At 51.6% G+C, this 26,538-nt stretch overlaps 1 protein-coding gene and 1 long non-coding RNA gene across 4 annotated transcripts; one reads left to right on the top strand and one right to left on the bottom strand.

Annotated features, from left to right (window-relative positions):
• Positions 1 to 371: 371 nt before the first annotated feature.
• Positions 372 to 7,376, bottom strand: EMX2 (empty spiracles homeobox 2). Of its 2 annotated transcripts, XM_068548631.1 has the most exons (3): positions 6,106 to 7,354; positions 4,053 to 4,237; positions 372 to 1,818 (listed from the first exon to the last, which is right to left on the bottom strand). In XM_068548631.1, the coding sequence occupies exons 1-3, from the start codon at positions 6,509 to 6,511 to the stop codon at positions 1,651 to 1,653; spliced, it is 759 nt and encodes a 252-aa protein (XP_068404732.1). In that variant the 5' UTR covers positions 6,512 to 7,354; the 3' UTR covers positions 372 to 1,650. The 2 variants fall into 2 exon arrangements, with proteins under 2 accessions (XP_068404732.1, XP_068404733.1); XM_068548632.1 differs by lacking the exon at positions 4,053 to 4,237 and having other exon boundaries at positions 6,106 to 7,376.
• On the top strand, positions 7,141 to 22,360 carry LOC137767487 (uncharacterized). Of its 2 annotated transcripts, none has more exons than XR_011074532.1 (3): positions 7,141 to 7,689; positions 17,932 to 18,138; positions 19,101 to 22,360. It is a non-coding gene; the product is annotated as an uncharacterized lncRNA (long non-coding RNA). The 2 variants fall into 2 exon arrangements; XR_011074531.1 differs by having other exon boundaries at positions 7,179 to 7,689; positions 17,932 to 18,087.
• Positions 22,361 to 26,538: the final 4,178 nt, after the last annotated feature.

Raw genomic sequence — 26,538 nt, 5'->3', positions numbered from 1 at the left:
TCTAAGTGTTTTCCCCGATCCTGGGGGAATACTCTTCAACGCATAACTATATGTCCAGTTTTTTTAATAACTAGAGATTAAGAGTAGTAAGCATTTTTAACCTGAAATTCAAATTAAACTCCCTCTTTAGGCTGTGCAGTGGGCAGAGGTCTGGATGGAAAACTTTTTTCCCATCCCTTTTCTGAAGGACTTAAGTTTTCCTAATCCTCTCCCTTTTCCACCCTCTTCTCTCTTTAACATGCCCAAGAATCCATCAGTCTGGCCCTTTTGTGGGTGGGGAACCTGGGCTTCTTGAGCCTAGTTGGGGAAGGACCACACTCAAAGAGATACTTTTTTCAAGAATTCACTTCAATTTCCCAAGACAACTACTCTGAGGGCATATTGATAAATCTTTATTGACAAAATATTGACATTGACATACTTCTTGGAAGTATATAGTGTGTTAGAATTCTAACAAATTAACACAGAACACAAAAATATTTACATTCTGGTATAGAAGACATTACGGAAGCATTTGTCACTCTCTTTAGTAAGTCTATGATCTTGGAATAGAAACTCAGTGCTTGAAGACTTGCTGCCGTGTCCTTGGCCACACTTATCATCCCCGCTAACTACAGTCCTTCAGTTTTTGCAATAGATAGATTGAAAGTTTGGAATGGCCTTTATTTACGGCAAATGGTTGAACTCGGCCAATACCTTCAACCACTAAAAAGGAGTTTTAGTTCTTGGTTTTAAGCCTTGGGACGTTAGGAAAGGGAATGTCCAAGAAATATAATTAATTTAGGGTTTTTTTTTCCCAGTACAAGTCCTGACTCCTCTTGTGGGCACCCTCCCCCTCCACCCCCAGCCCCCCATCCTGCTCCCCGTTTCTCTGAAAGAGGACCACTATCGCTGAGCCTACTTCATTTAGCTTTCACAATCACTTTGACGTCAGAAGGTATCAAAAAAGTGTTTACAGACTGCACATTTCTTGCAAAAAAATCAAAATAAAAAGCACGCAGAACCTGTCTTTAAAAGGAAAAGAAAATTACAATTCACTTTCTGTCTTAAGACACCATTCGCCCAACAACTGCTACATGCAATTCAAGTTTTTGAACAGGTGTGGGATGGGGCTGGATGTGGAATCCCGACTGCTATTACCACTGATTATTTTTAAAGATTGGGGGAAAAAACACTTCGAAGTGCAAAATAAAAAGTCCTGTGCCTGGTTGGGTTTTTTCTTTTATCATTATCATCATCATTTTTTAAAAAATCGGACTGCGAGATAACCGGAATACCTGCCAATCATCTTGTCTCGCTGGTTTGGCGTTTGACTGACAGCTCCCCTTGTCAGAGCGCCTTCGGCTTTGCCACCTTTGGATCTCTCTCTGTCTGACTCTGTCTCTCTCAAGCTGCCTGTTTAGACAAGGCTTGCGTGTTCATCAAGGAGCCTCCGTCCTCTGCCATCTCGGCGCGGCCTCGGATCAGGGCCCTGCGCTCTTGCGGCCCAGCGTCTGCATCGCGCCGCTCCTCTCTCTGACTCCCTCTCCCCTTCTCCGTGAATGTGTGTGTGGTTTGTTTTAGTTTTGTAGGGTTTTTTCTTCTTCCCCTCCTCTCCCTGTCTCTGTTTTGCTCCGTGTTGTCTGTTTCTGTGGGGTTCTGTTTGTGTTTTTAATCGTCTGAGGTCACATCTATTTCCTCGGGACTCGCCTGCTTTGTGGCGATTCTCCACCGGTTAATATGGTGCGTCCCTTTTTTCTTTTGTTGAGAATCTGAGCCTTCCTCCTCCAGCTTCTGCCTTTTGAACTTCGTCCTTCGGTTCTGAAACCATACTTTTACCTGCAGGAGAGGCAGACGGGGCGCGTTAGTTCCTGCACAGCGCCCTCCTACCTCTTCCTCTTTTGCCTGGCCCGGACCTGGGACCGAGACTACGGAAGTCCAGTACCCCGGCTGCGTGTCCTATTAAGCTGACCTCCCCACGGCCTCCCCTCGGGGAACAGAGCTCCTATCTCGAGGCCGGTGAGAAGGCTGGCTCCCTCCCCTTCTGGGCCCTCCTGGGGCACATTTCCCCTGGCCCCGAGGCCCAGAGTGCAGAGTGCCCCCTTCTCACTTTGTCCTGCTCGGAACACCCACATCCCACTAAGTGCAAAAGCCTGGCAAACATTGGGAAACCCCTATAAAATTATAAGTAAGGGAAAATTAAAAGAGACACATCCCTGACTCCCTCTACCTAACTAGTGCAGGGAAGATCTCATTCCCACTGCTGCAGCTCCTGCAGGGCCGAATGTGCTTTCTATTTTCTGCCAGTTTCCCGCAGCCGCTGCCTAAATATAGCACCTCCTCTGCAAGGCCTGGGCCCTGGGTAGGCAATCAAGATTTGCCTGAGCTTCCCCCTCTCTGCCCAGTACTCTTGCAGGTGCGCAGGAGCAGTTGTGTGTGTGGGGGGGGGGGTGGTGCTGGGGGAAACCGGGGGGATGATGGGGTGCAGAGCCCTGCGGACCAACCCAGCTGTATCTTTTCAGCTAGGAAAAGAGGCTCAAAAGTGAAAGCTTCTGAAAGACCGTGAGATAAAGGGGAAGTAAAAGAAAAACTGAGAAAGAGAAGGGAAGGGCCCCTCAGTCCTCCTCTTGACCAGCCCCAGGACAGTCCAGGGCCAAGCTCTCACCCCATCACATCACTTCCCACCAGGGTGGGGCTGGCAGCCTGGTCTCCTCGGAGCTCTGCTAGACGTCTGGGGAGCAGTGAGGTGGGGCTCAGATGCTATCCCGACCAGTCCCTGGGGAAGCTGGTGATGGGTCCCCATACAGTGACCAGACCAGACAGTAACACTGCCCAAGCTTCTCAGCAGTGAGGTACAGGTGAGGAAAATGGTGATGACTACACCTCCCATGCCACCAGGGCTGTCCCATTCCTCTAGCAGCACCCCAGGCCCCTGAAGTCCGCTCCGCTTTCTCCTTTGAGTCGGCAGGCCCAGGTCCCGGCTTGCTCTCCCCGAATGCCCCCAGTCCCCCAAAGTGCCCCCATGAAAAAGCCGAGCTGGAACACGGCTGAGTTTAATTTGCTTTGAGTTTGCTAATTGAGGGGGAGGACGGTTCATTTCTCCCCGGCGCTCGCCCAAGGCGCGCGTCGGTGCGCTCGGGGCTTGACACGCACACAAAGACTCCAGGCAGCGTGGGCAGCGAGGCGGACAAAGACCACCGCCGACTCGGCTATCCAGGAGAAATCAGCCGGGCCGCGCCTTGTGCCGGGCCCCGCACCAACCCGCGAGGCCCTCCTCGGTTTTGTCCGGGGGGACGTTTTAAAACAAAAGCCTCGACCTCTTTGCGCCTCCCAGGAAAAGTGTTACAACTTAATCTGCCCGAAAATGTTACTGTTTGCGGGGAACTTTGACCCCGCCCTGAGGCTCCGCGTACAGTAGCGCCTACTGTAGCCCTAAGCCCCCTCCCCGCCCCGGGGCAGGCCAGAACCTGGTCGCCTCGGGACCCTGTTGCGCAGGAAGGGTCTGCCCCCTGAGGCAGCCCCTCTCCCGCAGCCTTCTAGCTCTGTTTCTTGGATTTAGGGACGCACCCAGGATGCCCGGCTCGGCGGTCTGACTCTCCGATCCCCTCAAGGGGAGTAACTGGAGCCGTCGGTGTGAGCCTTGAGCCCACGGTGCACAGAGCTCGCCCTAACCCACTCTCAGCTCTCTCTCCAGCCTAGAGCCCCAAACACCCCAAAACCCCGCGGCACTCTCCTTCCTGGATCCCAGCCGTGTACCCCAGACTCTCACCGAAAGTCTCACCAAAAGTGCAGAGGTATCTTAGCCAGGAGTTGCAAGTCCAGCCCAGCCGCACAGAAGGAGCAACTCAGCCCGTCCCCCCCCCCCCCCCCCCGCCCGCCCCAGAGCCTCGGGCGAGTCATCTCCTACAGTCCCGTGCTGGAGCCCAAGGAAGCCAAGAGCACCTCAAAACTTACACATCCTGAGCCCGGGCGTGGAACCAGCTCCCGGCCTGTTTGCCGAAAGCCCTCCGCACTTGGCGGGCTGCGTGTGCCCAGAGATTTGGGATGCGGTTGCGGCGCCTGGGCCCGCTCACCTGAGTTTCCGTGAGGCTGAGGCTGTGCGCCAGCTGTTTCCTCTCTGCGCCCACCACGTAGTGGTTCTTCTCGAAGGCGTGTTCCAGCCTCAGAAGCTGGGATGGGGAAAAGGCGGTTCGGATCCGCTTCGGCTTTCGGGCCAGCGCGTTGTGCAAAAGGAAGCTCTCCGGACTTGTGTCGTTCCCTGAGGGGGACACAACAGAAGTCCCGTTAAAAGGGGCCGTCCTGGCCAGGTCCGCTCGCTTCTCCCGAGCCGGGCTGACCCGGCACAGTGCTCAGGGCCTCCGCGTACGTAGCCCGTGCGGCCCTTCACACGCGCGAAGGGAACACCGCTCCAGCTGCATGGCCCGCTCCGCCGGGACCGTACCTGTGCAGCCCCCAGCAGCAGCTGTCCCGGCGGGCCGAGTCCCAAGGCTCCTGACCTCTGCGGGCTTTGCAGCCGCCCGGGCCCCACGAGCCTCGCCACCTCCGCAATCGGCGCCCGGAACAGAGGAAGGGGCGACAAGGCAGGGCCCGGGGATTGGCGCCCTGGACCCAGAGAGAGGGCTGTCTCTTCTTTCTAACCTCTGGGAGAACTTTGCCCCGGGGGTGAGGGTCGAAGAGGCGACGAACCGCTATCCTAGAGTTTTCTCGGGGACTTATTTTTAAAGTACTTAAGTCTTTCTCCTCCGGAAAAGTGCAGAGGCCGGGCGTATCGTTGCAGCCCGGCCTAGACCGAAATCTCGCCGGCGGGTGCGCAGGGTTTCTGCTGCCGCTGCCTCGCTCCAGAGAACTAGGAGACACGAGCGAAGGCATCGAAACCCGGGGAGCACAGAGCTGCGGTCACCCGATGGGACTGTCCGCGGCCCCAAAAGATCCTAGCTACTCCGGGCCTGGCGTGGGGACCAAGAGCGTGGCTGCCAGAGAATGAGGAAAGGGAACCCTAAACTTTTCGAGCAAAGCCAGAGAGTTTCGGATTCACTCATTAGGGTGGGAAATCGATTCACCAAAACCCAAAGAAAGACAAACCGACAGTCCAGGCGGGGATGGAGGCAAATCCGGTCTGGGAAAAAGAGTAAAACGGTGTTTTTGTTTGGTTTGGTTTTTTAAATTATGGAGGAGTGGAATCTACCCCATTCTAGGCTCTGGCAGGAACGCCAAGGGTTAGTGAATGGGCAAGCCGCTGGGTATTGATCAGCGGCCTCGGGAGGTAGGTCTTTTCCCCGCTCGGATCGCTAAACTAATTACTTGCCCCTTTTTCTGGAGTTTTAACTCTCCTTCCACCCCCCACCCACACACACACACAAAAAAATCCAAAAAATAGCAAGAAAGGAAAACACCCAAACAGATCTCCTCCAGCCCGTCTTCCGAGCCGGTTCATTTCTTTTAAAAGAAAAACAAAAACAAAAACCAGACCGAACCTGCCTTCGCCGTGGCCGCTCGGCGCCCGAATTGAGCAGGTCACGGCGAGAGTGCTGAGCCTCAGAGGTTCCTACCCGCGCGGGTTCCCGCCCCGCCTGAGCCTCCAAAATAAGCAGGATAAAACAAACTCCCAGACTTTGCTCTGGGGACGCAAGGGTCTCTTCGCCGCCGGAAGAGGGTCAGAGACCGAGAAGCTGCAGGTCTAGGATGCAGGGGCGCGGAGTGGATGGCAAACTGGGTCGAACGCAGTCGAAGGCGAACCTGGTGGCCGGGCCCTGTCCGCGCCCCTCGCATCCAGGGCGGCATCGCCGGGAAGACAGAGAACCCGGGGACCCCGCGGGCCACGGATTCCTTGGCGGCCGGCACTCGTAGCAGGCTAGGAAAGCCTGCCTCGACCCGAGAGCATTCGGGGACAACTCCTCTGTCTGCGCCCTTCTCTAAAGGGTCAAGCGGCCGCCGGCCAGCCCCCAAACCGGCCGCAGCTCGGAGACTAGGGACCATGCCCGGCTCCTCGCCGCCCAGTTTCCAAACGCGGCGCGCGGGCGCGCGAACCGGAGGAACCTCCATCCAGGCCTTGCCGGGCGCCCACCCAGAGCAGGCCGAGGGCAATGCGGGCTGCAGAGCGCTGCAGCCCCGCGACGTGGCACGTACCTTGGAAGCGGTGGCCCAGATATCGGTAGCGATGGATGAGCCAGGGGTAGAAGGTGGACGGGTCCCGCTGCTGCGAGGCGAAGAGGGGGTGTGGCGAGTGCGAGGAGGGCAGGGGGTGGGCGGCCAGGGCGTGCGGCGGCGGCACCGGGTGCACGGGCACGGCCGGGTTGGGCGGGTGCGAGACCGCCTCGGCGAACACCAAGTCCGGGTTGGAGTAGACGCCCCTGCCGGCGGCGGCGGCGGCGGCCGAGTGGAAGCCGTTGAGGAACGGGTTTATGGGGCTGGAGTTGGCGTAGCTGAGCGCCGCGGGACGGATGGGGTCCTCAGAGCGCGAGGCGGGCAGGGGACTGTCCTTGGCCACCAGCGACTCGATGGTGAAGCAGCGCTTGGGCGCCGGCTGGAACATGCTGCGCCGAGGAGCGGGCGCCCGGGGCTCCCAGCTCCCGGCGACCGCGGCGCGCTGCCTCCGCCGCCCGCTGCCCGCTGCCCGCGGCGAGAACGGACGAGAATTGGGGACTTGTTTGGTGGGGGTGGGGGTGGGGGTGGGGGTGGGGGAGGAAAGGGAGAAAGAAAGGAAAGGAAGAAGGAAAGAAGGGGGGAGGGGGAGGGAGAGGCAACTCCGAGGATCCCGAGAATCTTGCACCAAACGCGCCCAACCTGGAGAGAGGGGGAAAAATCCTTCCAGAAGAATTTGCAGGCGTGGATTGGGGTAATTTTTTTTCTTTTTCGTTTTTTTTTTTTTTTTTTTTTTGCGAGATGGCGTGGGGGGGATCGAAGTTAGAGGCGGGAGGGGGGGAAGTTTCTCGGGGGAGGCAAAAAAAAAAAAGTTTTCTCTCCTCTGCAAAAGGCGGGCAGGGCGCCCTAAGTCCAAGGACAATCCATGGAAGTGTTCGCTTCTTCACAAGTTGTGCAAACGATTTGTTAGTTCATGAGCCTAATTAGTGCGGGGATCACATAAACAGCTTCCTCCGAAGCCTGGTAAATGGCTTGATGATTGGTCGCTATTACTCGCCCTGAGGTGGAAGGGGGGAGACTCTTTAAAGTGCGTCAGAAGGAGGCGAGCGCCTGGGAACCCGGAGGCCTGGATCCGGGCCGAGAGTGGAACGGAGTCGGCGCCGCTGCCTCGGCCGTGCCTCCTGCGCCCGCCAGGCCGCCCGGCCTTTCGGCGCCGTCGCCCCGCGCTCCTAGCTCACTCGCTCCCGCGGCGCCCGCTGCGGCTTCTCCTCTTTCTCCTCCTCCTCTTCCTTTGGCTTCTCCTCCTCCTCCTCTTTCTCCTTCTCCTGCTCCTCCTCCTCCTCTTCCTCCTCCTCCTCTTCTTCCTCCTCCTCTTTCCCCACCTCCTCCCCCTCAGCCACCGCCTACTTCTCCACCACCACCATTCCCTCCGGGGCACCCCGGTCCCTGCAGAGTCCCCGAGCGGCGCCGCCTTCGCTGCGGCCCCCTGGATCCCGAGCCTGCTGAGCCCGAGCTGGGGGGACAGACGGACACACTGATGCACAGATTCCTCGCGCCTAGTGCTGTGCCGCTGCTGCCCCCCGCGGGCGCGGGTCAGGGGAGCTGGAATCGCCCCGGGAGCACTCGAGGGTAAGCGAGCAGGGGTTGGTTCCCGGCGAGGGCTAACGGAGCCGTTGGCTCAGACCAATTCCCACCCCCAGCGAAACTCCCGGAGGTTTCCCAGGTGAGGAGGGAGCCTGGCCGGGGATGGGGGTCCTCCGACCACGCGTAGCCTCGAGGTCCCAGGGTCCCTGAGTTCACGATCCTTGACTCGGCCCGTTCGTTTCCAAGCTGAGACCGGAGTGGACGACCCTGCCCTGGCGGTGGGCTTCCAACTTGCCCACAGGCTCTCAATTTTCCTCTCTGGGAGGGTGCTCATCTCCTTCCCCCAGACAGTTCTTTTGGGAACCGGGGGTCCCAGTATCTGGGAATGGAGGTCCAAGGTCAAGGGAGAGGCTGATGTGATACTACTATTACCGTTACGTTGTCGTTATTATTTTTGTTAGTGTTGTTATCGTTGTTATTATTGCTATTATTATTATTATCATCATCATCATCATCATCACTATTTCTATTATTATTCTGCCATCTGTCGTCCTAGGGGCGGGTTGCTGTGCAAACCCAGGGCTTGCAATTAGGGAGTGAGGATCGCTTCTCCAGTCCCAGGCCGTGTCCGCATTTTCGAGCTTGCCTTCGGTTTTAGGATGATTTTAGGGCCGAGTTCCCTCGTCCCCATTGGCTCACGCTGCGGCATAATTATGATCACATCCCCCAGGCTGCTGGCGCTGCTCTCTGTTTATTGGTGGTTAAAGATCTATTATCTATTCATCAGCCGCCTCTTTTTTCCTCTTTTTTTTTTCTTTTTGCCAATTACATTCTTCTAAAGTGAAGTACCAGCAGGTATTTTGCACGTTTACAATTAATGATTTAAAAAAAAAATCTGGCATCCTTTAAATCTCTTACTTGGAGGCCCATGTCACTTCGCTTAAGGGTGAAGAAATGCCTGTGTTTGGTGATGAGGTTGCCGTGAGACCCAAAAAAATGTCGATTGGGAGGGGGAGAAGAGGGAAGTCCTGTAAGTCAGGCTTCAGTGCCATCAGATTCATCAGTCAAAGGTCCCCAGGTCTGGGGACATGTTCCCCTGCTTTCCCAGCTACCCTATCCCTGCCCTAGGATCTCCCCCAGCCTCTGTGGTTTCATCTGCTGTGTTTATGTTTGTGTCAATTTCTTCTTTATTCCAGGCATAGTCTGTGTTGGGGGTGTGGGGGGTGGGGGGGGGAGGTTGGATGGCAGGAGGATCCAAAACCCCTTTCGGAAAACACTCCAGGCAAGAGAGGAGTTAGGAGTGTGTTTTCTGGCGTTGTCTGGGCACCTGATCTTAGTGAGGACCCAGCAGAGATCATGTGTGCTGCCTCCCCCAAGCTTCCCAGGGCACATACACACTTCCACACACGAGACAGGCATGGGCCTCAGCTCTGTACTCACGCCCCAAGAAGCCTGCCCCTACCTCAGGCTTCTGCTCTCTGACGCCAGCTCTGGGCAGGGGTCTTGGCTGGGTTTTCACCCTTAGCGGATTCTCTCGACCTTGCTTTGTGGCATCCCCCCATCCTTTTCCCCAGGCCCAAGGGTAGAGGGTGTTCGATCCAGCCTCTTGGGGTGGGTTGCATTTGGAATAGTATCTCCCTGGGTCCTGAACCATAGACCTCCAAAAATATTGTCCCCGATTCAGAAATCCTTCCCTCAGTTAGGCTGTAGGGACACAAGCCCCACTGTGCCCAGGCCAACAGGGAGCCTGAAGCCACCAGGAAAAGTGGAAGTCTTTGGGCTGCACTAGCCAGCCAGTCTGGGGTGGAGGTAGAGGTCAGCCCTTGGTTCCCGGAAAGAAATACCCAATTTAGGTGGGTTGTAGATCCCCGATCCTGGAGCTGAAAAGCCCCACCCTGGCTGCAGGGCAGGGAATGGCCATTTATTGCACAGTCAGTATTAGTGATCTTGGCTGGGGGGTATGAGAGTAGACGACTTCGAAGGCAAAGGGGCTCCATTCAGTGTCTGGGAGGTGGGATGAGGCCCGCCATGGTGTGTGATAGTTTCCCCTCTTCTAAACTCTCAGGCTGAGCACTAAAGTGTTATTGGTACCACCTTAAACTCTTTCTCCTGTTTTGGCCAAGATGTGTCCGGAGAGTGTCCTAATGAAGTGAGCAGTCTGGAGCCCAGACCCTCAGCCTCCCTCCCGAGGCAGGGGCAGAGGGCCCAGGCTGCTCCCAGTGTACAAGAAGCAGGCCACCCGCCTCTTGCAAACTGCCATAAGGGGGCCAGCTTTACCCCCAAAGGGCTCTAGTTATTGGCAGGTGGGCGAGGCTGAGAGAGTCTGGTGGCTGCCTTCTTGGCGGCAGTAGGACACGCCTGTTCGCCGCTGGCCCCAAGCCTCTCCCGGGCCCCCACGAGGAAGAAGCGGGTTTCTAGCGAGTCAGGGGCCGCACGCGGAAGCGCTGGAAGCGGAGTAATCTATGCTAATTCATGCGCCGGGACCGAGGAGCTTGGAAGGGTTAGCTCTGCCAGGCCCCGACGTGCAGGGGAATTAACTAGGAGAGTAACTCATTAACCAGGCTGGCGGGCAGAGGCGCACCAAGGCGCTGGGCAACCTAGTCTGGACTCAGACCCTGAGCTGCCTCTAGACTCTGCTCCTTGGACCCAGCAGCTGCCATTCTCTTTACTTGTGGCTTCTTTAGCCTTTCAGAATGCAGCACCTCTTTGTTCCCTAGCTGCTCTGGAAGGGTGGGTGTTGGGTTAAGTACCGGTGTGAGCAGTGGGAAGTGGGGGGATTTCTGAGGCCCCATCTTAGAGCAACGGCCTCCTGATCTCCACACCCGCACCCGATGAGGGTTGTGCTCTGTAGATTTCGGAATCTACACTCTGCAGGCAGCTGAACTAGCAGACACATGATGAAGGTTCGAGTCTCGTATCTGTCACTTACTGACTGAGCGATCTTGGGCAACACCACAACCTCTCCCAACCTCCATTTTGTCATCTGTAAGATCACGGCCAATGCTGCCTGCGAGGCCGTGGAGGGCAGGAGGCCGGCCTGTTTTAGGGAGTGATAGAACCCTTCTACTTCCTGATTGTGGCGGCAGTTACACATCTGTGTTTTAAAAACTCATAGAGTTGTACACAACAAAGGGTGAGTTTTACTGTATGTAAGTTATACCTTAGTAAACCTGACCCCCGCCCCCAAAGTCAGGCCTGGATGACCTCAGGCAAGTTACCTAACCTCTCTAAGCCTGTTATCTCTTCTGTGAACTCGAGATAAATAATAATATCTTGGCCCTTGAGGTTGTTCAACTAGATAAGCCAAGCAACATGCTTAGTGTCCAGCATATAATGAATGAGCTATCATAAAAGTAAGTTCCTGTCCTTGATATTGCTGTTATTATTATTACCTACCCACCTCCAGGGCTTCTTGCTGGGCTTCAAGACTGAACAATAAAGTTGTACAAATATAAGCTGCTGTTCTCACACTCCTGCCACGCTCCCCTCCATGCTCCTCCAAAGGCCAGGGACTTCTCTAGGGGGACCCTGGGGGTGAGAGAGGCTTGGATTCCCGGCTAGCGGGAGACATCAAAGGGCAGAGCTTTCTGGTCGTCCCCCATACCATCTGCTCTGAGTTTCCCACCAGGCCCTCTACCTTTGCAGGAGCAAACAGCAGTGCTTCTCCCTCCCCCAGCTCGTGCTAGGCCTGTTTGATAACGGGGGTGGATGCATACCTTCATGCAACCCAGGAGAGATGCCCAGGTGCTGCCTGGGTCACTACCTGTGTGACCTTTACCTTCTTGAGCCTCGGTTTTCTCCTCGCTGAAAGGGAAATACCAATATCTTAACAGCTGTTTGAGGGGAGTAAGTGAGCTAATGCTTGGCACAGTTACCGTTCGTTCATCAAATAGTAATGGCAGCCCATGGCTTTGTACGTCCAGCATACCCGCTGCACTCCGCTAAATCTAGGTCGCGGCGGTTAGGACCCTGCTGGTGAGCCGGTGCCGTGAGGCTGCACTGTGCGCCAGCCAGGCAACGCGAGCAGCGCGGACGTCCGTGGAGGGTAAGCCCTCTCCCCGGGCCCAGGACATGCGAAAGGTGTCCCGGGATGGGGAGATCCTCGGGACCCGGTTAAGAATTCCTCCAACCCACGGTGATTCCCAGTCACCCGGCCTCTCCGAATGCGTAGGGCGGCGGTAAAACTAAGAGAAAAATTAATGTCCTAAAAACATTTTTTTTTTTTTAATCCTCATGACGGCAAATCCCTTTCTGGTGTCCTCTCTAGAGGCCGCTGGCAGGCGTGGCGACCCGGGACGTGTATCCGCGTGCGCGCAGCGGCGCCTAGTGGCGGGGGCCGGGCGCTGGCCGCATCCCCGCGAGCGGCTGAGCCCGGTGCGCCCGGGAGTGCCGGGGTTGCGCCCCACTGCCAAGACCTTCCCGCGACCGCAGTCTGAGCCGGGAGAGGAAGTCAAAGTAGGCTCACTGACCACAGAGGAAGAGAGGACGACTTGGAAATGCGTCCCTCCTCCCTCCAGCAGCTCTCCGCTTCGGAGTTCACCACCCACGCTAGAATTCCAGCTCCACCCCGAGTCGGGCTTCCTTCGGAAGGGTGCAAGGAAGGGGGGACGGGTTCTGTTCTAAAAAGGACGATGAGGCCGTGATCACCTGTGCCAGGGGGATACCGCGGAAATGAGGCCACAACATCATGCGTCAGGTCCTAGATCCCGCGGCCTGACTACGGGCCCATTCTGGCCTGCGCTGGCTCCAGCTTGGGTAGAGTCCGAAGAGCTGGGGTCTCGGGGTGCAGCTCTCTTAACTTCATGCCCCCTCGTGGCCGGCCAAAGACTCCCTGGTGGTTATTGCTGAGATAGCGATCAGCCGGACTGAGGGGCCGCGACCTGGTCAGGGTGACCGGCTCCTTCCTCCTGGAGCGCGCGGACCCTTATCTGTCCCGGCGCAAGTTGGTTCCTCTGGTGAGGTAAGGCCCGTGGAATCCGAGCGGGGTTCGTTGGAAACCCGTGCATAACTGTCCAAGCGTCCACTGGGGGGACTGAGCCCTCTCGGGAGGGTTGGACCCTGGTCCAGGCCTCAGCTGCCCCAGACGACTGCAGGAACCAGGTGCTGTCCTTCTCCGGGTGTTATCAGGAGGCTGCCAGCGTGTGGGTCTCCGAGATCCAACCGTTTTGAGAGCCGACGTTTCAGAGCCGGGAACTCCGCACTGAGGCGTAAAGCCACGCAGGGCTTGACCATCGAATTTACTTCCTTCACCACGTTGAAACTCGTCAATCTCTCAACACACAGGCTGTCCTGATTCACTAATGAAAGCAAGAAAACAGATAAAAGGAAGTCCCGGTTTCTTTCTCCCTCGGCTGCCTTCAAATGAAAGTCTAAAGCCAAGCAAGGACAGGCGTGGGGCAGACTGACTGACACAGGGGCGCAGGAATTAGGGAAGAAGGACGCTCTTGCTCAGGTGACTTCCTCTGGCAGGGGTGGAGACAACTCGGTCTCCCCTGCACCCTTCCCGATGGTGGGTGGGTGGCGTTATCGCTCTCCCCTCCAACAGTCCCGAAAGCTTTGGTTTCACTGGGCCACAAGGTCACCTACTGTTGCCCGGAGCTCCCTGCCATCGCATAAGATGACCTGCAGCAGGCCACAGGTACTAGCATGGGAGGTGGCGGGGATGCATCTGCCGGCTTTTCTGCCGCCTCCTCCGGCATCTTTTCGTTTCAGACTCTGCTCTTGCCAACGGTCGCGGGCCTTGTAACTGGGGGGTCCAGTCCTTTAAGGAGCTCCTTGGGGTTGTCAGCAGCAAGCCACCTTTGAACCTAGGGGCAGTTTCTGAAACCCTGGCGTCTCACCAGTCCGTCTCTCAGGAGCTTAATTGTCTTTTATTTTTGTACTTCCCCATTTTCTGGACTCTGGAGGCTGGACTAGGGCTTAGAAAGAAGATCGTGGTCATTTGAGGAAAGAAACTGGAGGCTTTTTCTCTTGGACGATGCAGCTCTCCAAGAAACTTGGGGAGGCTGTCAGGAAGACTGAGAACAATTCCTCTCCCTGTAACGAATTTTCGCTTTTAAAGGCGTGTTTACTCACACCCAGTTCTCAGTGAACCTCATAATCTGGTGTGGAAGGAGTCATGATACCCATTTTCCAGATGAGAAAATCGAGGCTCAGAGAGGTCACTCTGCGAGGAGCCTTGTGACAGCCCCGCCTCCACCCCCAGCTCCCCCCGGTCCAACATCGCCAGACCCCTGCATTCAAGCCAGTGAGAAACGGTGGCGAAGACGCTGCTGGCTGACGGGGTCCAAACCACCGCACACAGCGAGGCTCGTCCAGGCGCCCCATACCCTGTAACTCCATCACTTGCCTCGAACCCACTTGGCCACCATTGTCCTCCAGGCCACTGTTTCCACCTTAGGCCCCGCCCCATGCCCTTTTACTTCTTCCCGGGTAGCCTCCTGTGGACCCAAGCCCCGGGTTTAGGACCAGAGGGTCGACGGCCTCACTGCGGCCAGGAACCGAGGAGCTGACAGGGCAGTACTCGGAGGTCTTGGCCGGGACTCCGTGTGCTCCGCACCCTCCCGTTGCTCTTCAAAGCGGCCCTGAGACCTCCGGGGATGCCAACAGAGCGGCCCTGCGCCGGCGTCAGGGATCCTGGAGCGCGGCCTGAGCCCCCCTCGCAGCCAGCAAGGCGCCCCGAAAGTCCCTGGCCCGGCGATCTCTGCCTCCCTAGCTCTGCCCAGCCTGCGAGGAGCTGGCCAGGGGACAGAAGAGTGGCCAGGGGCTGGGAGCTTCCGAAGAGGCACACAGAGAGGGTCTGACCTACCCCCTTCTGAGAGACCGCCTCCCGCAGCCTCTGCCCTGGCGATCTTTACGTACAGGCGACCGCAGCGGCGGCCAGGCCCTCCTCCCCCCACCCCACCCCCGGGACAATCGGGAAGGAACCTTCTGGTTAGGGCCCCGAAGCTGCATGGCCCCTCGCCACAATCACATTCAGGGGACCCTAGCGCTCGGAGGTTGGACACACTCCGCTCCCCTATTTGTGTCCCTTCCGTGTCTGGGCGTAGGGACCCAAGGTGCGCCCCCGCTTCCGCCAAGACCCCGCGAAGCCCCTGGCGGCTGGAGGCGAGGCCGAGAGAGGGTCCCTCCGGGGACCTGCAAGCGTCCGAAGCCCGGCTGGGTCCCGCGTGTCCCCCACCCCGCCACACCCCCGGCGGGGTCCAGGAGAGGCCCGGCCGCAGCGTCCCTCCGCTTAGCCCGGCCGCCGGCGGCTCGCCGGGGGCTGCGCAACAAAGGGTGGCATCGCGGCGGCGCGGGCAGGGACCTCATTGGTTCAATATTAGCTTTTCATTCCAGTCTATTGTGCCCATCTGAGATAATATTGACTCTGAGGTGAGAGCCCACAGACGACAGGGCTTGTCTAACACTCCGCGGCCGGGCGCTCGAAGGGAAGGGAACCAGAAATGAAAAGTTAAAGAGACTGCAAATAAAAGCTCTGGCGCGGCGGCGGCGCGCCCCGGGGCTGCGCACGGCGCGGCAGCCAGGCGCTCCCCACGGCGTGCGCCGGGGCCTCCGACCCGGGAACTGGGGGTCGGGAGAGGGTCTTGGAGTCCGGAGGCCGTTCTGAGGAGGGGCACCGCGCGTTCCCATCGAAAACCGCCCTCATTTACCACACAACCCCATCTTCCAGACAATTGATTTTGAGGTTCCGCTCCTGGGTAACTCTGGAGAAAACAAATTCCCGTGCACATTGTTTTAGTTTGCCAGTAAGCCACCTGAGATATTTTCCCCACTTAAACGATGTGATTTCTTTAGGGTAACTTCGCTGTCAGTTTCTTCTATTTCCCCAGCACCAGAAGAGTAAACACGCGGAGCGATGGTCGATGATCGTTAGGCTGCATTACTTGCGATGTGCGCGGTTAATATCAAATTTCTAACTTCATTTTGCTTTGCTTTGAATCGTTTCCCTGCAGCCCATCCTCGGGTTTCTTAATCGCCTTTCTAACCGCAACTTTAAAGGGCCTCCGGAACGTTCAAGTCTTGCTTATAAAGATCCGTTTCAATTTCCAAATTGCCTACGTTGGAAAATGGCACTTTAAGTTGTCTTAGGTGTCTGAGAAAGAACGCTCGCGGGCCCAAACACCAAACGTTGAGGGCTTGCAGTGATCCTGGGAATGGATGCCTTCGGGTCTCCTTTAGGAAATTTGTGTCTCCCCCTCATTGGAGTCTGACCTCCGTAAGAGATGGTCTGTTAACTCCGTTACTCCAATAAGGAGCTGGTCGTTTGGAATCTTTACATCTACCCCAACTCACTTGGATGTGTGGGGAGCTGGGATGCGGCAAGGGCCGGGGTGGCTGCACCAGCATCCGGGGAACCGTTGTGTGCCTCCCTCCTTACTCTCAGGTGCCCTGTGCTGAGCTGAGGATCAGCGATACCGACCGAGCTCCAGCACCTTGGATATTTCAGAGGAGGACATTCTGGTTAATATATGTGGTCTATAATATATTTTATATATGGCCCGTGTGTTTTATATATTATTTAAAATAGAATCTGTATTATACGGTTTCATCATATTGTGCAACTGTTTAGTATAGATTTAACCTCTAATTCTAATATTACATGATTACATTAGTTACTTAACATATTTTTATACGTTATATATTATACTGTATGTGTAGATAGTTCTGAATATATATATGCACGTATAAATATATTTATTTAATATATATGTGTAAAAGTATTTGAGGGAGCCTTTAATCTCTCTGCAAGTACATATTTGATCGTTTTCATGCAACGTTTTAGAAAAATATCCTAATCGAAACCACTTTGACACCAGCTATGTCTTTATAACAAATACCCTGAGGTCCAATTTCAGCTCCAGGGACAGGCGGGGCAGGGGCAACTCTGTCATAAGGGACAGCAGGTCCTCTCTGGAAAGTGGTTTTCCAAATGCCCATTCTCTGGGGACAGAGGAGACAACGTTCTGGACCTGGCGGCCGCCTCCTCTCCCCGCTCGCATTGTGGCGGTTGTTTTGGTTTTGAGAGGCTGTTTAGAGGCTCCGATGGTCCCTACACTGACGTCATGAATTAAAAATGAATTTGGGGAGTGCAGCATGTGCTCAGCCGAGGCGTCTGGGAGAGCAGCGAGGGCCTTTCACCCTGGGTTCTGGGCTCCAGACGCCAGTACGGCTCCGGCACAGCGCTCCGGCTCACGCGGGTCCCGGCTCCAGCCTGCGCCCGCCCTCCAACCCCGCGTCAGGAAAAGCTGTCCTAGACTTGGACCGCTTGCATATCAGGTGGTCCCAACTACAGCCTGCTTCTAACACCGATTAAGAGCCGAAGAAAGCAGGCATTTAGGAGCTCCCGCAGGAGGGCAGGGGCCAGGTGGAACAAAATCGGGATTTCAGAAGTCCGCAGGTTATCGCCCCCCGCGCCGGATATCCAGTTTATGGAGGGGGAAAAAAGATAATAGAAGTCAGGTACGGCCGACTAAAGCATCAGAAATGAGAAACGCCCAAACTTTACAGCCTGATGAACAGGAGTCTACTTCTGAGGCCTGAGAGTCAGGAACAGAAATTGGAGTGGAGGGGAGGGGAGGGGAAGGGGAGGGGAGGGGGAGGGGAGGGGAGAGGGAGGGGGAGGGGAGGGGGAGGGGAGAGGGAGGGGAGGGAGGGGAGGGGAGGGGAGGGGGAGGGGAGAGGGAGGGGGAGGGGAGGGGGAGGGGAGGGGAGAGGGAGGGGGAGGGGTGGATGGGGAGGAGGGGAGAGGGGATGGGATGGGAGGAGTGGATGGGGAGGGGAGGGGATGGGAGGGGTGGATGGGGGAGGAGGGGAGGGGAGGGGAAAGGAGAAGGGGAAGGGGGAGGGGAAGGGGGAGGGGGAGGGGGAAATGGGGTGTGCGAGGAAGACTTAGAGAAAGGGCAAGAGGGGTCAGAGACCACCTGGATGCAGCCGGCGGTGGGCTGTTTATTTCTTGAAAGCAAACCCCCCAAATGGCTACTTGGTGAACACCTTGTAGAACAAAGCAATGAAACTTGGCTAAAATCTGACCAAGAGGTGGGGTCCCACTTCAGGCAAAACCCCAAGTTCAGTGAGACCCAGAGCCCCACTCTGATCTGGTCCAGTCCCCAGCCTTGAGAAAAGGTTTTTGCAGATGTGGAAGAGTGCAGGCTATGCCCACGCTGCTCTGTCCCTGGCTGGGCTCTGGGGTATATGCTAAGATGAGCTGGGGACCAGGAAGTGGGAAACCGGCTTCCTGTTGCTAAAAATAAAACAACTGACCCCTCTTCCTCCCCATGGCTGCAGTCTCCGAGCCTGGCTGCCTAGGGAGGCATCTGAACACCCACAGGATGCCAAGGCTTCCAGATGAAGGGTGGATCACAGTGCCAACCATGTGGATATGGATCTCCCCCAGATGGACTTCAGCACACCTGGCCCATCTGTAGTGGTTCCTCCATCCAGGTGATCCATCTTGCCCCTGCCCAGTGTGGTAGAAAACTTCATTCTAATTGTGTAAGCATCAGAGTTCCATATTTCTGCCCCTTGCTCGGAGCCCCTATGATCCTGGTTAAAGGGTCAGCTGCTCAGGTGTGCTGGGAACAAGAGAGGGTCTTTTTCATTGTTCATTTTCCACCAGAGCATCTTACATGAGAGACAGTCCATTTCTATCACCCATGGCACCTGCCTCGGATACTGTGCTAAGCACTTATCACGATCTATCTCACCCAGTCCTCCGAGCCATCTATCAAAATATCTCTTCTCACTTTTCAGATGAGAAAACTGTGGCTCGGAAATGTTAAGGGGTTCACCCAAGGTCACACACACAGCTAGTAAATGAAGGGGCCTGGATTCCAATGCAGATCTATCTGATTCCAACGTTTCCTCCCCCCACCAACTCTTATTCCCTATCAAAATGCCCCTTTTTTCCCAGTGAGGGAGTCCCACAGGGTAAGAAAAGAGCTAACACTTTGCTCCCGAGTCCTCCCAAAAATCAATGACCAGAGGATACAGAGCCATTCTGTCTCCAGAGCATTTATTCCAGGTCGGGAAGAGAGAATAAGCAGTTGGCACATGGGTAGCATATATGGTTTACAGAGAGCTTGTTCACACACCTCACGTCAATCACCTCTCTCACCAACCCCGTCAGAAGGATACGGCCATTATCACTCCAGTTTAGAGAGGCAGAAACAGACTCAGTGAGGTTGAACTACTTGATCACTGCCCAGTCAGTTCTCGCAGAGCCCTGGCACTGGCCTGGGCCGGCCCATTCCAAGCCTCCCAGCTCTGCATATACCACATATGGGACCATTTAACCAACGGAGTTAGGCCTTGCATTCTGTTGTGAAATTGCTAGGTTATTTTCTCTCTGTTTTAAATGTTTCTGCAAATGTTATTTCGCGATTCAAAACTTTCTCTTCATTTATGCCTCTCTTATACTCATTCTTTCTCCATGTATGCACCAATCTGTATTGCAGAACCATCAAGGAAACAGAACAAGGAGTTGCCCCTTATCTGAGTTCAAATGTTACTCGGAGACCACAGTGTATATATTTTATCTACAATTTTTGCTCTATTATTATTTGTATATTTTGCTCTGTTACCATTTGCCTTACATGCATCACTCAAATGTGTGATCAAGAGTTTAAAATTGTATATGTGTGTATCTTTTCATGACTTTAATAGTATTTTTAACCCTTGCTTGGACAATGATTTTCTTTGCTAAGATTTAAGGGAAAGAGTTCGCGGTCTGAGGAATCCTTTGATCAAATAATTCCATATCCAAAGGGATAACTGAGACTCCAGATAGGACATGGCTCAAGGTGTCTCTGACCTTGAGATGATGTACCAAGTCCCCTGCCACCAGCAAGAACCTTGCTAGGGAAGGGTGTTCTCAGCCTTCAGATGGCCAGGGCTCCATCCCCACACTCATTCGGAACCTCACTTGTTCACTCTCCACAAGAGCCGTGGCCACACATCCCATGAAAAAACTTTATTTGTTCTCATTATCATAAAATTATATGTATATCTGTATGCTAGACTAGTAGACTAGAATGTATAAAGAAGATAGTAACAATCATCTAAATTCCCCCTGGCCAAAGGTCACCACTGTCAAACATTTGGGATGTTAACTTTTGACACAAAGGAAGTTTATGTTTACACCTTTTCATTATTGGCATTCTAGTAAATAAAGGAAAGGAAAGAAATACGCTATATGATTCTGTTTACATGAAGTTCACAACTGGATCTAGAATTCAGAACCCTCTGGGAGAGGATTCACTGGAAAGGAGCACAGGGGAATTTTCTGGAGTCCTAGAAATGTTCTATATCTTGATTTGGGCCATGGTAACATGGATACATACAACTGCCAAAACTCATCGAACTTAAGACCTGTGTATTTTACTGTAAAATGTTATACTTCAATAAAGAAGAAGAAAGAAAGGAAAGAATCCTGGACAAATATCGGGGTGGCCAAAAAGTTCGTTCGGTTTTAAGTAAAAAGACACATTTTTCATTTTCACCAAGAATTTTATTGAACAATGTATTCACTAACCAAATGAACTTTTTGGCCAACCCAATATTGTAGCAAAAGACCAAACTGGGGAGGTGGGGAAGCAGGAGGAAAAAAATAAGCCTGAGATGCTGAGCTAAGACAAGCCACACACAATACCTGGAACTTTACAGAGGAAGATACCAGGCTTGGCCCTCAGTACACCAGCCTCTCTCAGCACTGCTCCCCTTTTCAGGGCTGCAGTTAAATCCAAGAGGGCTGGATCTTTAAAAAGGTAATACAATCTTAAGATCCTGCTAGGGCCCACCATCTACCAAACTCTCTCTTCTCTGATGCTATTACTTCCATGTTTGTAGCGAGGCACTGTATTTCCTGATGGGGGCAGGGGAGGGGATGGGTCCCTTGGAGCCTAACAAGAATCTGTGCTTGACTCAGAAAGGAAGGTTGAAGGTCTTAACTTTCAAATAGATTATATTCCAAAAGTTTCTTTCTTAATCACTATCTAGGACTCAGAATGTTTGTGTCTCATAGAAACAGTGTTATAAATGATGGTCAAAGTTCCAAGTTTCTCCTCCCTAAATATCTATTAAATGCCTACTCATAAGATATAGAATTTTAGGCTTGGTAGGAACATAAGTACAGTGAATTATAGTGGTTGTGTGCCATGTAAAAAATGGGAAGAAAGCAAAATTCTTTTCTTTTTCCAAAAACATACATGCTATCTGCCAGGCACTATGTTGACATTTGGGATTCAAAATTTTTTAAATCTCATGATGTCTTCCCTCAAGCAGCTCATTGTCTAGTGGAAAAAGACTACCTTGTAAATAAATAAGTGCAATAAAATCTTATATGCGTTTTGCTAGAGGATGTCATAATTTTTTAAAAAACAGAAAAATAGAAGTGAATGCTAGCTGGCAAGGGAAAACACATTTTGAAGCAGCAGAGTTGATGGGATAAAGAATTAGATGAAGACCTATAGAGAGATTCTAAGGGGTCATGGGGCACTTTGAAGGTCAATGGCCCTAAATCTGATTCTACTTCAAAACATGTTTTCCCTTTTCACTGCTATCAGAGGATTATAGTTTGACTTCTCAGTCATGATTGGGGTTGGTTGGTTGTCCTTGACTTTCAAATTATTTGGAGGGAGTAGAGAAAGGTAAGACTTACGATTCCAAAGAGAAAAGTAAAGAAAATTTAGAAGGTATGTAAACCTTGGAGGATTGTCAGAGGTAGATATGACCCAGTAGTGATGGAGGAAAAAGCATAACCCCCAACACTGGGGAAGAAAGAAAAGGCCATTGCCCACACCACCTACCAGATGGTGAAGTTGGCTCAGGGCAGCTTGGTTGCCATCTTGAAAGCAGAGTGGGCCAGGAGGCCCTGTGCCCTCACAAGTATGGGACCACTTAAAATTTATAGTATTTGGGAATCATTTATTCATTCAACCAGTATTGTGCATTTACCATTTATAAGGAAATTTGCAATTGACTTGCAATTAACAGGGTTAAGAAATTTAGTGAATTATGGCCCTTGCCTTCAAGGGCTAGTTGGGGAACTAGAGAACTATTATTTAATGTGCCCAAACATGAAATGTTTTTTCACCCATCAGTAAGTTGGGGGTAATAACAACGCAGGATCTACTGACCTCACACAATTGTTCTGAGACTAGAATATGATTAGGGAGTAAAAATGTCTTTGTAAAGTGCAGGTGTTAGGTATTAATCATGAGAATGGTTTTCAGCTGTGTCCTCCCCTTGCAGTCAATTATTCATTCAACAAATGTTTATTGTGCATTTATGCTGAGCAGGCACTCTTCTGGGTACTGGGAACATAGCAGTGAAGAAAACAGATAAAATCTCTGCCCTCTTGGAGCTGACATTCCCCAACAGGGTATTCTGCTGACATGAATAAGGCTCATCAGTCATGTGAGAGAGGCATAAAGCTTAAGGCTTGGAAAATTGAAGAATTGGAAACAATCTAAGTATCCCTTAATGTGGGACAGGTTTTAAAAAATTATGATGCTTCCATACTGCTGAAAACTGCATAGCTGTTTAAAAAGATGGAAGTAGCTATCTGTATATAGTATTATAGAAAGAATTTCAAGGCCCGTTGAAGGGGGGGAAAGCAAGTTCCAGAATAATACATAATATGATCCTATTAATGTTTCACATAAACACTACCTATTTGTGTTTTACTCACATTCTAATATATAGTTACATGTGAATACTTAGGTGTAATCTCAGAGAAAAGTTCTGGAAATATACACAGCTGACAATTGTGTTATTTCAGGGGAGGAGAGGTGACCTGATGGGGCATGGTGTGGACCGGGGACTTTTACAACTTACGATGGTAATTCCTGACAATGAGAGTGCATTCACCTATTGCTTATGTAATTAAACAAGGAGACACACGCATGTGGGTACAACTGAGTTATAGCAATATAATTATGGATGACAATTGTTACTCTTTTAATCTCCTATAATGTTGTTTTAATATGTCCATAGAGACATATACACATATAGATGAGATGATGCCAAAACATAAAAGGTGGAATTAAAACATGGTGTCCTGGCTCAGAAATCTTGCCTCTCCCCACCCCACCTGCAGTTTATAGTGAAACCTTTTTTAAGAGCATCATGGGATGTTGGGTAGAAACCCTTGATCTCCCAGTTCTGAGGCACATGTAATTATTTCACAGTTAAGTAGCCTCAAGGATCTTTGCAAAAGATATGATTTCGTTATGAGAGCACCATGCATCTCCCAGCAGCAATTGAGCTTCAGCTGGAGCCAATGCCGGGGTTCTGGTATATGATGGGTGGATCCCAGCAGGGTCCCCTGGTTCCCAAACCAAGCCAAGTGAGCTAGCCCTAGCTTCAGCTGATCTCTGAAAATCAGCTCATGCATTCCGGCTGAATCTGTTCCATTGTCTCTCTCTCTGTGACTTTAGGCAGGCCTTTTGCTGCTTCTGGGTTCAATGGCGAGAGCTGAACTGTATATCCTATAACCTCATTTCCACTCCTAAACTTCTGATTTCTATTGTGGCAAGTTGTTACAAGAGGAGACCGCATTTGTTCACAGGCACCTGCCATGTGCTGGGACAGAAAAGGCAAGCAAAGCCCTTGGCCTTAAGGAGCATGTTGGGGTCAGATTCTTGGGGATGTTGAAGCTGATGAAACTGCCAGGAAGGTGGACTCAGAACAGAAGCATGGAGATCCTCCTCCACTTCTCTGCAGTCTCTGGCTCTAAATCTCTGGGATAAAGCTGGCCTCTGTTCTTCCAGCCCCTTCATTCAGAAATTAAGCTGGCAGTAGGGCCCCTAGCCATGCTGGGTAGCTTCAGGACCTAGAGACTAACCACATCCATGTTACATGGGGAAAAAGGAGTCTTGGTGGGGACAGGGATAGCCTGAGGTCAGAGTGATCTCTAGGAGGACTGGAGATGGGACCCAGGTCCTTACAGCCAATCCTCTGATTCAGCAAACTCTTAGTGAGCATCTACTGTTTGCCAGGCACTTTGCTAGATTGTGGGAGCACAGGTGTGAATCGATCAAACCTAGGGCTTACAGAGCAGGGCTTCAGTGGTTAGAGGCCTCTCCTGGGCAGGACAATACCCTCGGTTAGAAACCCTCAGATCTGTGCCCTTCTCCAGGGCCCCCCAGAGAATCAGCACATACGGTCTTAACGACCAAGGAGCAGAAAGCTGCTGGCGGAGGCCCAGGCACACTAGACACTGAGTCAGGGGATAGAGATCAAAAGTCATCCTAGACTGTGCCCTGGGTCCCAGCCAATCTTGAGCAAAGGTAACTTGCTTCTATGGGCCAAGGGTCGGTGGGTGTTTTCCCAGAAGAGCAGAAGCAGCGTGGCCGGAGCAGAGCATCAGCACCAAGCTGACCCAATCTCTCATTCCCTTTCCACACCTCCTAGCTGTGTGACAGGCCAACAGCTCAACCTCCTGAGCCTCAGTTGTTTCTTCTGTAAAATGGGAATAATAACAATCCCGCTGATTCTTCTTCCTTCAGAAGATGAAGATGGAGATCAAATGAGGTAACGGGTGGAAAATAAATTATCAAGCACTTTAAGCTACACGTTGATGGTGTTGTACACTTTGAAGCGGTGAGTTTTCCTGCTGTCTCCCCTTTACGTCTGCCACCCCACCGGGAAGAACCCTTTGCCACGCAGCTGTGTGAGGTTTCCCAGTGTAGCGAGTGCGGGAGCTGTCGTAGGGGAGGAGGAAGGAATTCTTGGCCCGCTCACCGCTTGTGGGCTGGAGGGTCGTTCCTGAGCCCGAAGATTCCCTCACAAGGCAAGTGGGCAAGCTGGCACTGGCCCTGGCCGAGTAGCCCCTGGAGACGGATCTGGGGAGGCCCCATCACTACTGGGGGTTCAGACCGTGCCCTGAAACCCATTAAACTAATGCCTTGTACGCCTGACAGCTGGGGTCAAGAGACGTTTTCAGGGCGCTTACGGGCTCCTCTAGGGGAGAGGCTATGCCTGGGTCCGCGGGCTCCTGTGCAGGAAGAAGGGACTCTTGGGGCACAGTACCTCTGGTCCTCATGTGCTGTCAACCTTGGGCAGGTCACCTCCTTTCTCTGGGTTCAGCTGTTAGAGGAGCATTGCTTTTTATTTTAAAAGTGACGCGTGCTCAGAAAACATGTAAATGTGATAGAAGAGGACAAAGTCAGTGACGGTGCCTCCCCCATCCTACGACCATGGACAGTCTGCTATAAAAAATTCTTCTCAATATACAAATAGCTATGCTCACTTCTTCAACAGAATTTGGGATGACACAGATACATTGTTCTCTTGGACTTGCCCTCTGTCAATGTCAATGTTCTCTTGGTCTACCCCTTCCTTCAACCAACTGCAGAGTATTCCAGCATTGGACAATTTTGTGACTATTTCCACAGGGTAAACCCTGAAGTGAAATTACAGGATCAAAAATATTTCTCTATGTCCTCAATATGTTGAATATTATCATTCCTTTTTAAAATTTTGGTAGCAATGAGTGAAAATAAAATTTTGTTCTAATTTTAAGTTGTTTGATTATTCATGAGGCTGAGCATCTTTTTTATTTTTTGCATGTTAAGTGGCTACTTGTGTTTCTTCTTCTGTAAAAAGCTTGCTTGTGTGTCCTCCCAAGTTTTTCTATTGGAATGATGGTCTTTTTCTTACCTTAAAACAGCACTTTTTATAGTAAAGCCCTTAATCTATTGCTTGTCATACATTACATTTTCCCCTAGTTTGTCATCTGTTTATAGTGTGTGTTTCCCACACCAAAGATTTAAATATTTATGCAGGTAAAATTGTTAGTTTTTTCCTTTCTGGATTCTGAGGTATATCTCTTTTCAAGAAAGGCCTTTCTCATTCTCAAGATTATAGAGTTCCTATTTTTAAGTTTCTTTTCAAACTTTAATAATTTTTAAATGTATACATCTTTAATACATTTGGATTTTTTTCTGTGACTGTAAGTGGATAACTATTCCAGCATCGTTTATGGAAAAATCTAGTCCTTCTCCACTAACAAGAAATACAATCTTTGTCATATACCAGGTTCCCATAGATACAGTTTATTTCATTAACCTATTTTATTCTATTCTACATACTATTTTATTCATTTATCTATTTAATATTCCTACATTATCACAGTGCTTAATTGCTCTGACTCTGTAATATTTTTTAAAATCCAGTAGAGCAAGTCTCCTCTCATTTTCCTCTTTTACAAAAATTTTCATGTATCTAATCTCCTAGGGAAAATTTAGAATCAATTTTCCATTTCTTTTAATCAGAAATTTTACTGAAATTGCATAAAAATTATAAACTAATTTGGGGGAGAATTGAAACCTTCACAATATTTAGCCATCGCAAGCAGAAATACAGTAATTTACTCCATTTAGATTTTCTTTGATGTACTTCAGTATTTGCTTCTACACAGGTGATAGAGATTTCTTGCATGAATAAGTCATTGTATTTTCAGTTTTGTGGGTGATTTATGCTTTGTTTTGTTTTTGCTGTGGTGAATGGAATAATTTTCATTTTATATTTTTAACTTATTACTATTATATGAGAAAACTGGTTATTGTTTCTATAGTCAGCTGAGTCTCTTGGATTTTCCATTTAATAACTGTTTTCCTTATTACCAAAATAAAGCATGTCTATTGTAGAAAATGAAAACATAAAAGGAAAGAAACCAACAGTACCTGTAAAATCTATTCTTCAGAAGTAGTCATTTTTAAGATTTTGATGAATGTCCTTCAAAAAAATATATGTTTTATATATATATATATACACACACACACACATATATATTTTAAAATAGTATAATATATAACATTATACATATATCTACTGAAGTAGACAGACGTATATGTCTAAGAATTAAGTAGACATATGCATATCTAATTTTAC

This window comes from Eschrichtius robustus, chromosome 7 (genome assembly GCF_028021215.1).
Source record: "Eschrichtius robustus isolate mEscRob2 chromosome 7, mEscRob2.pri, whole genome shotgun sequence".
NCBI lineage: Eukaryota > Metazoa > Chordata > Mammalia > Artiodactyla > Eschrichtiidae > Eschrichtius > Eschrichtius robustus.
The sequence above is the reverse complement of the archived record's forward strand: the minus strand, read 5'-3'. Positions and strand labels throughout refer to the sequence as shown.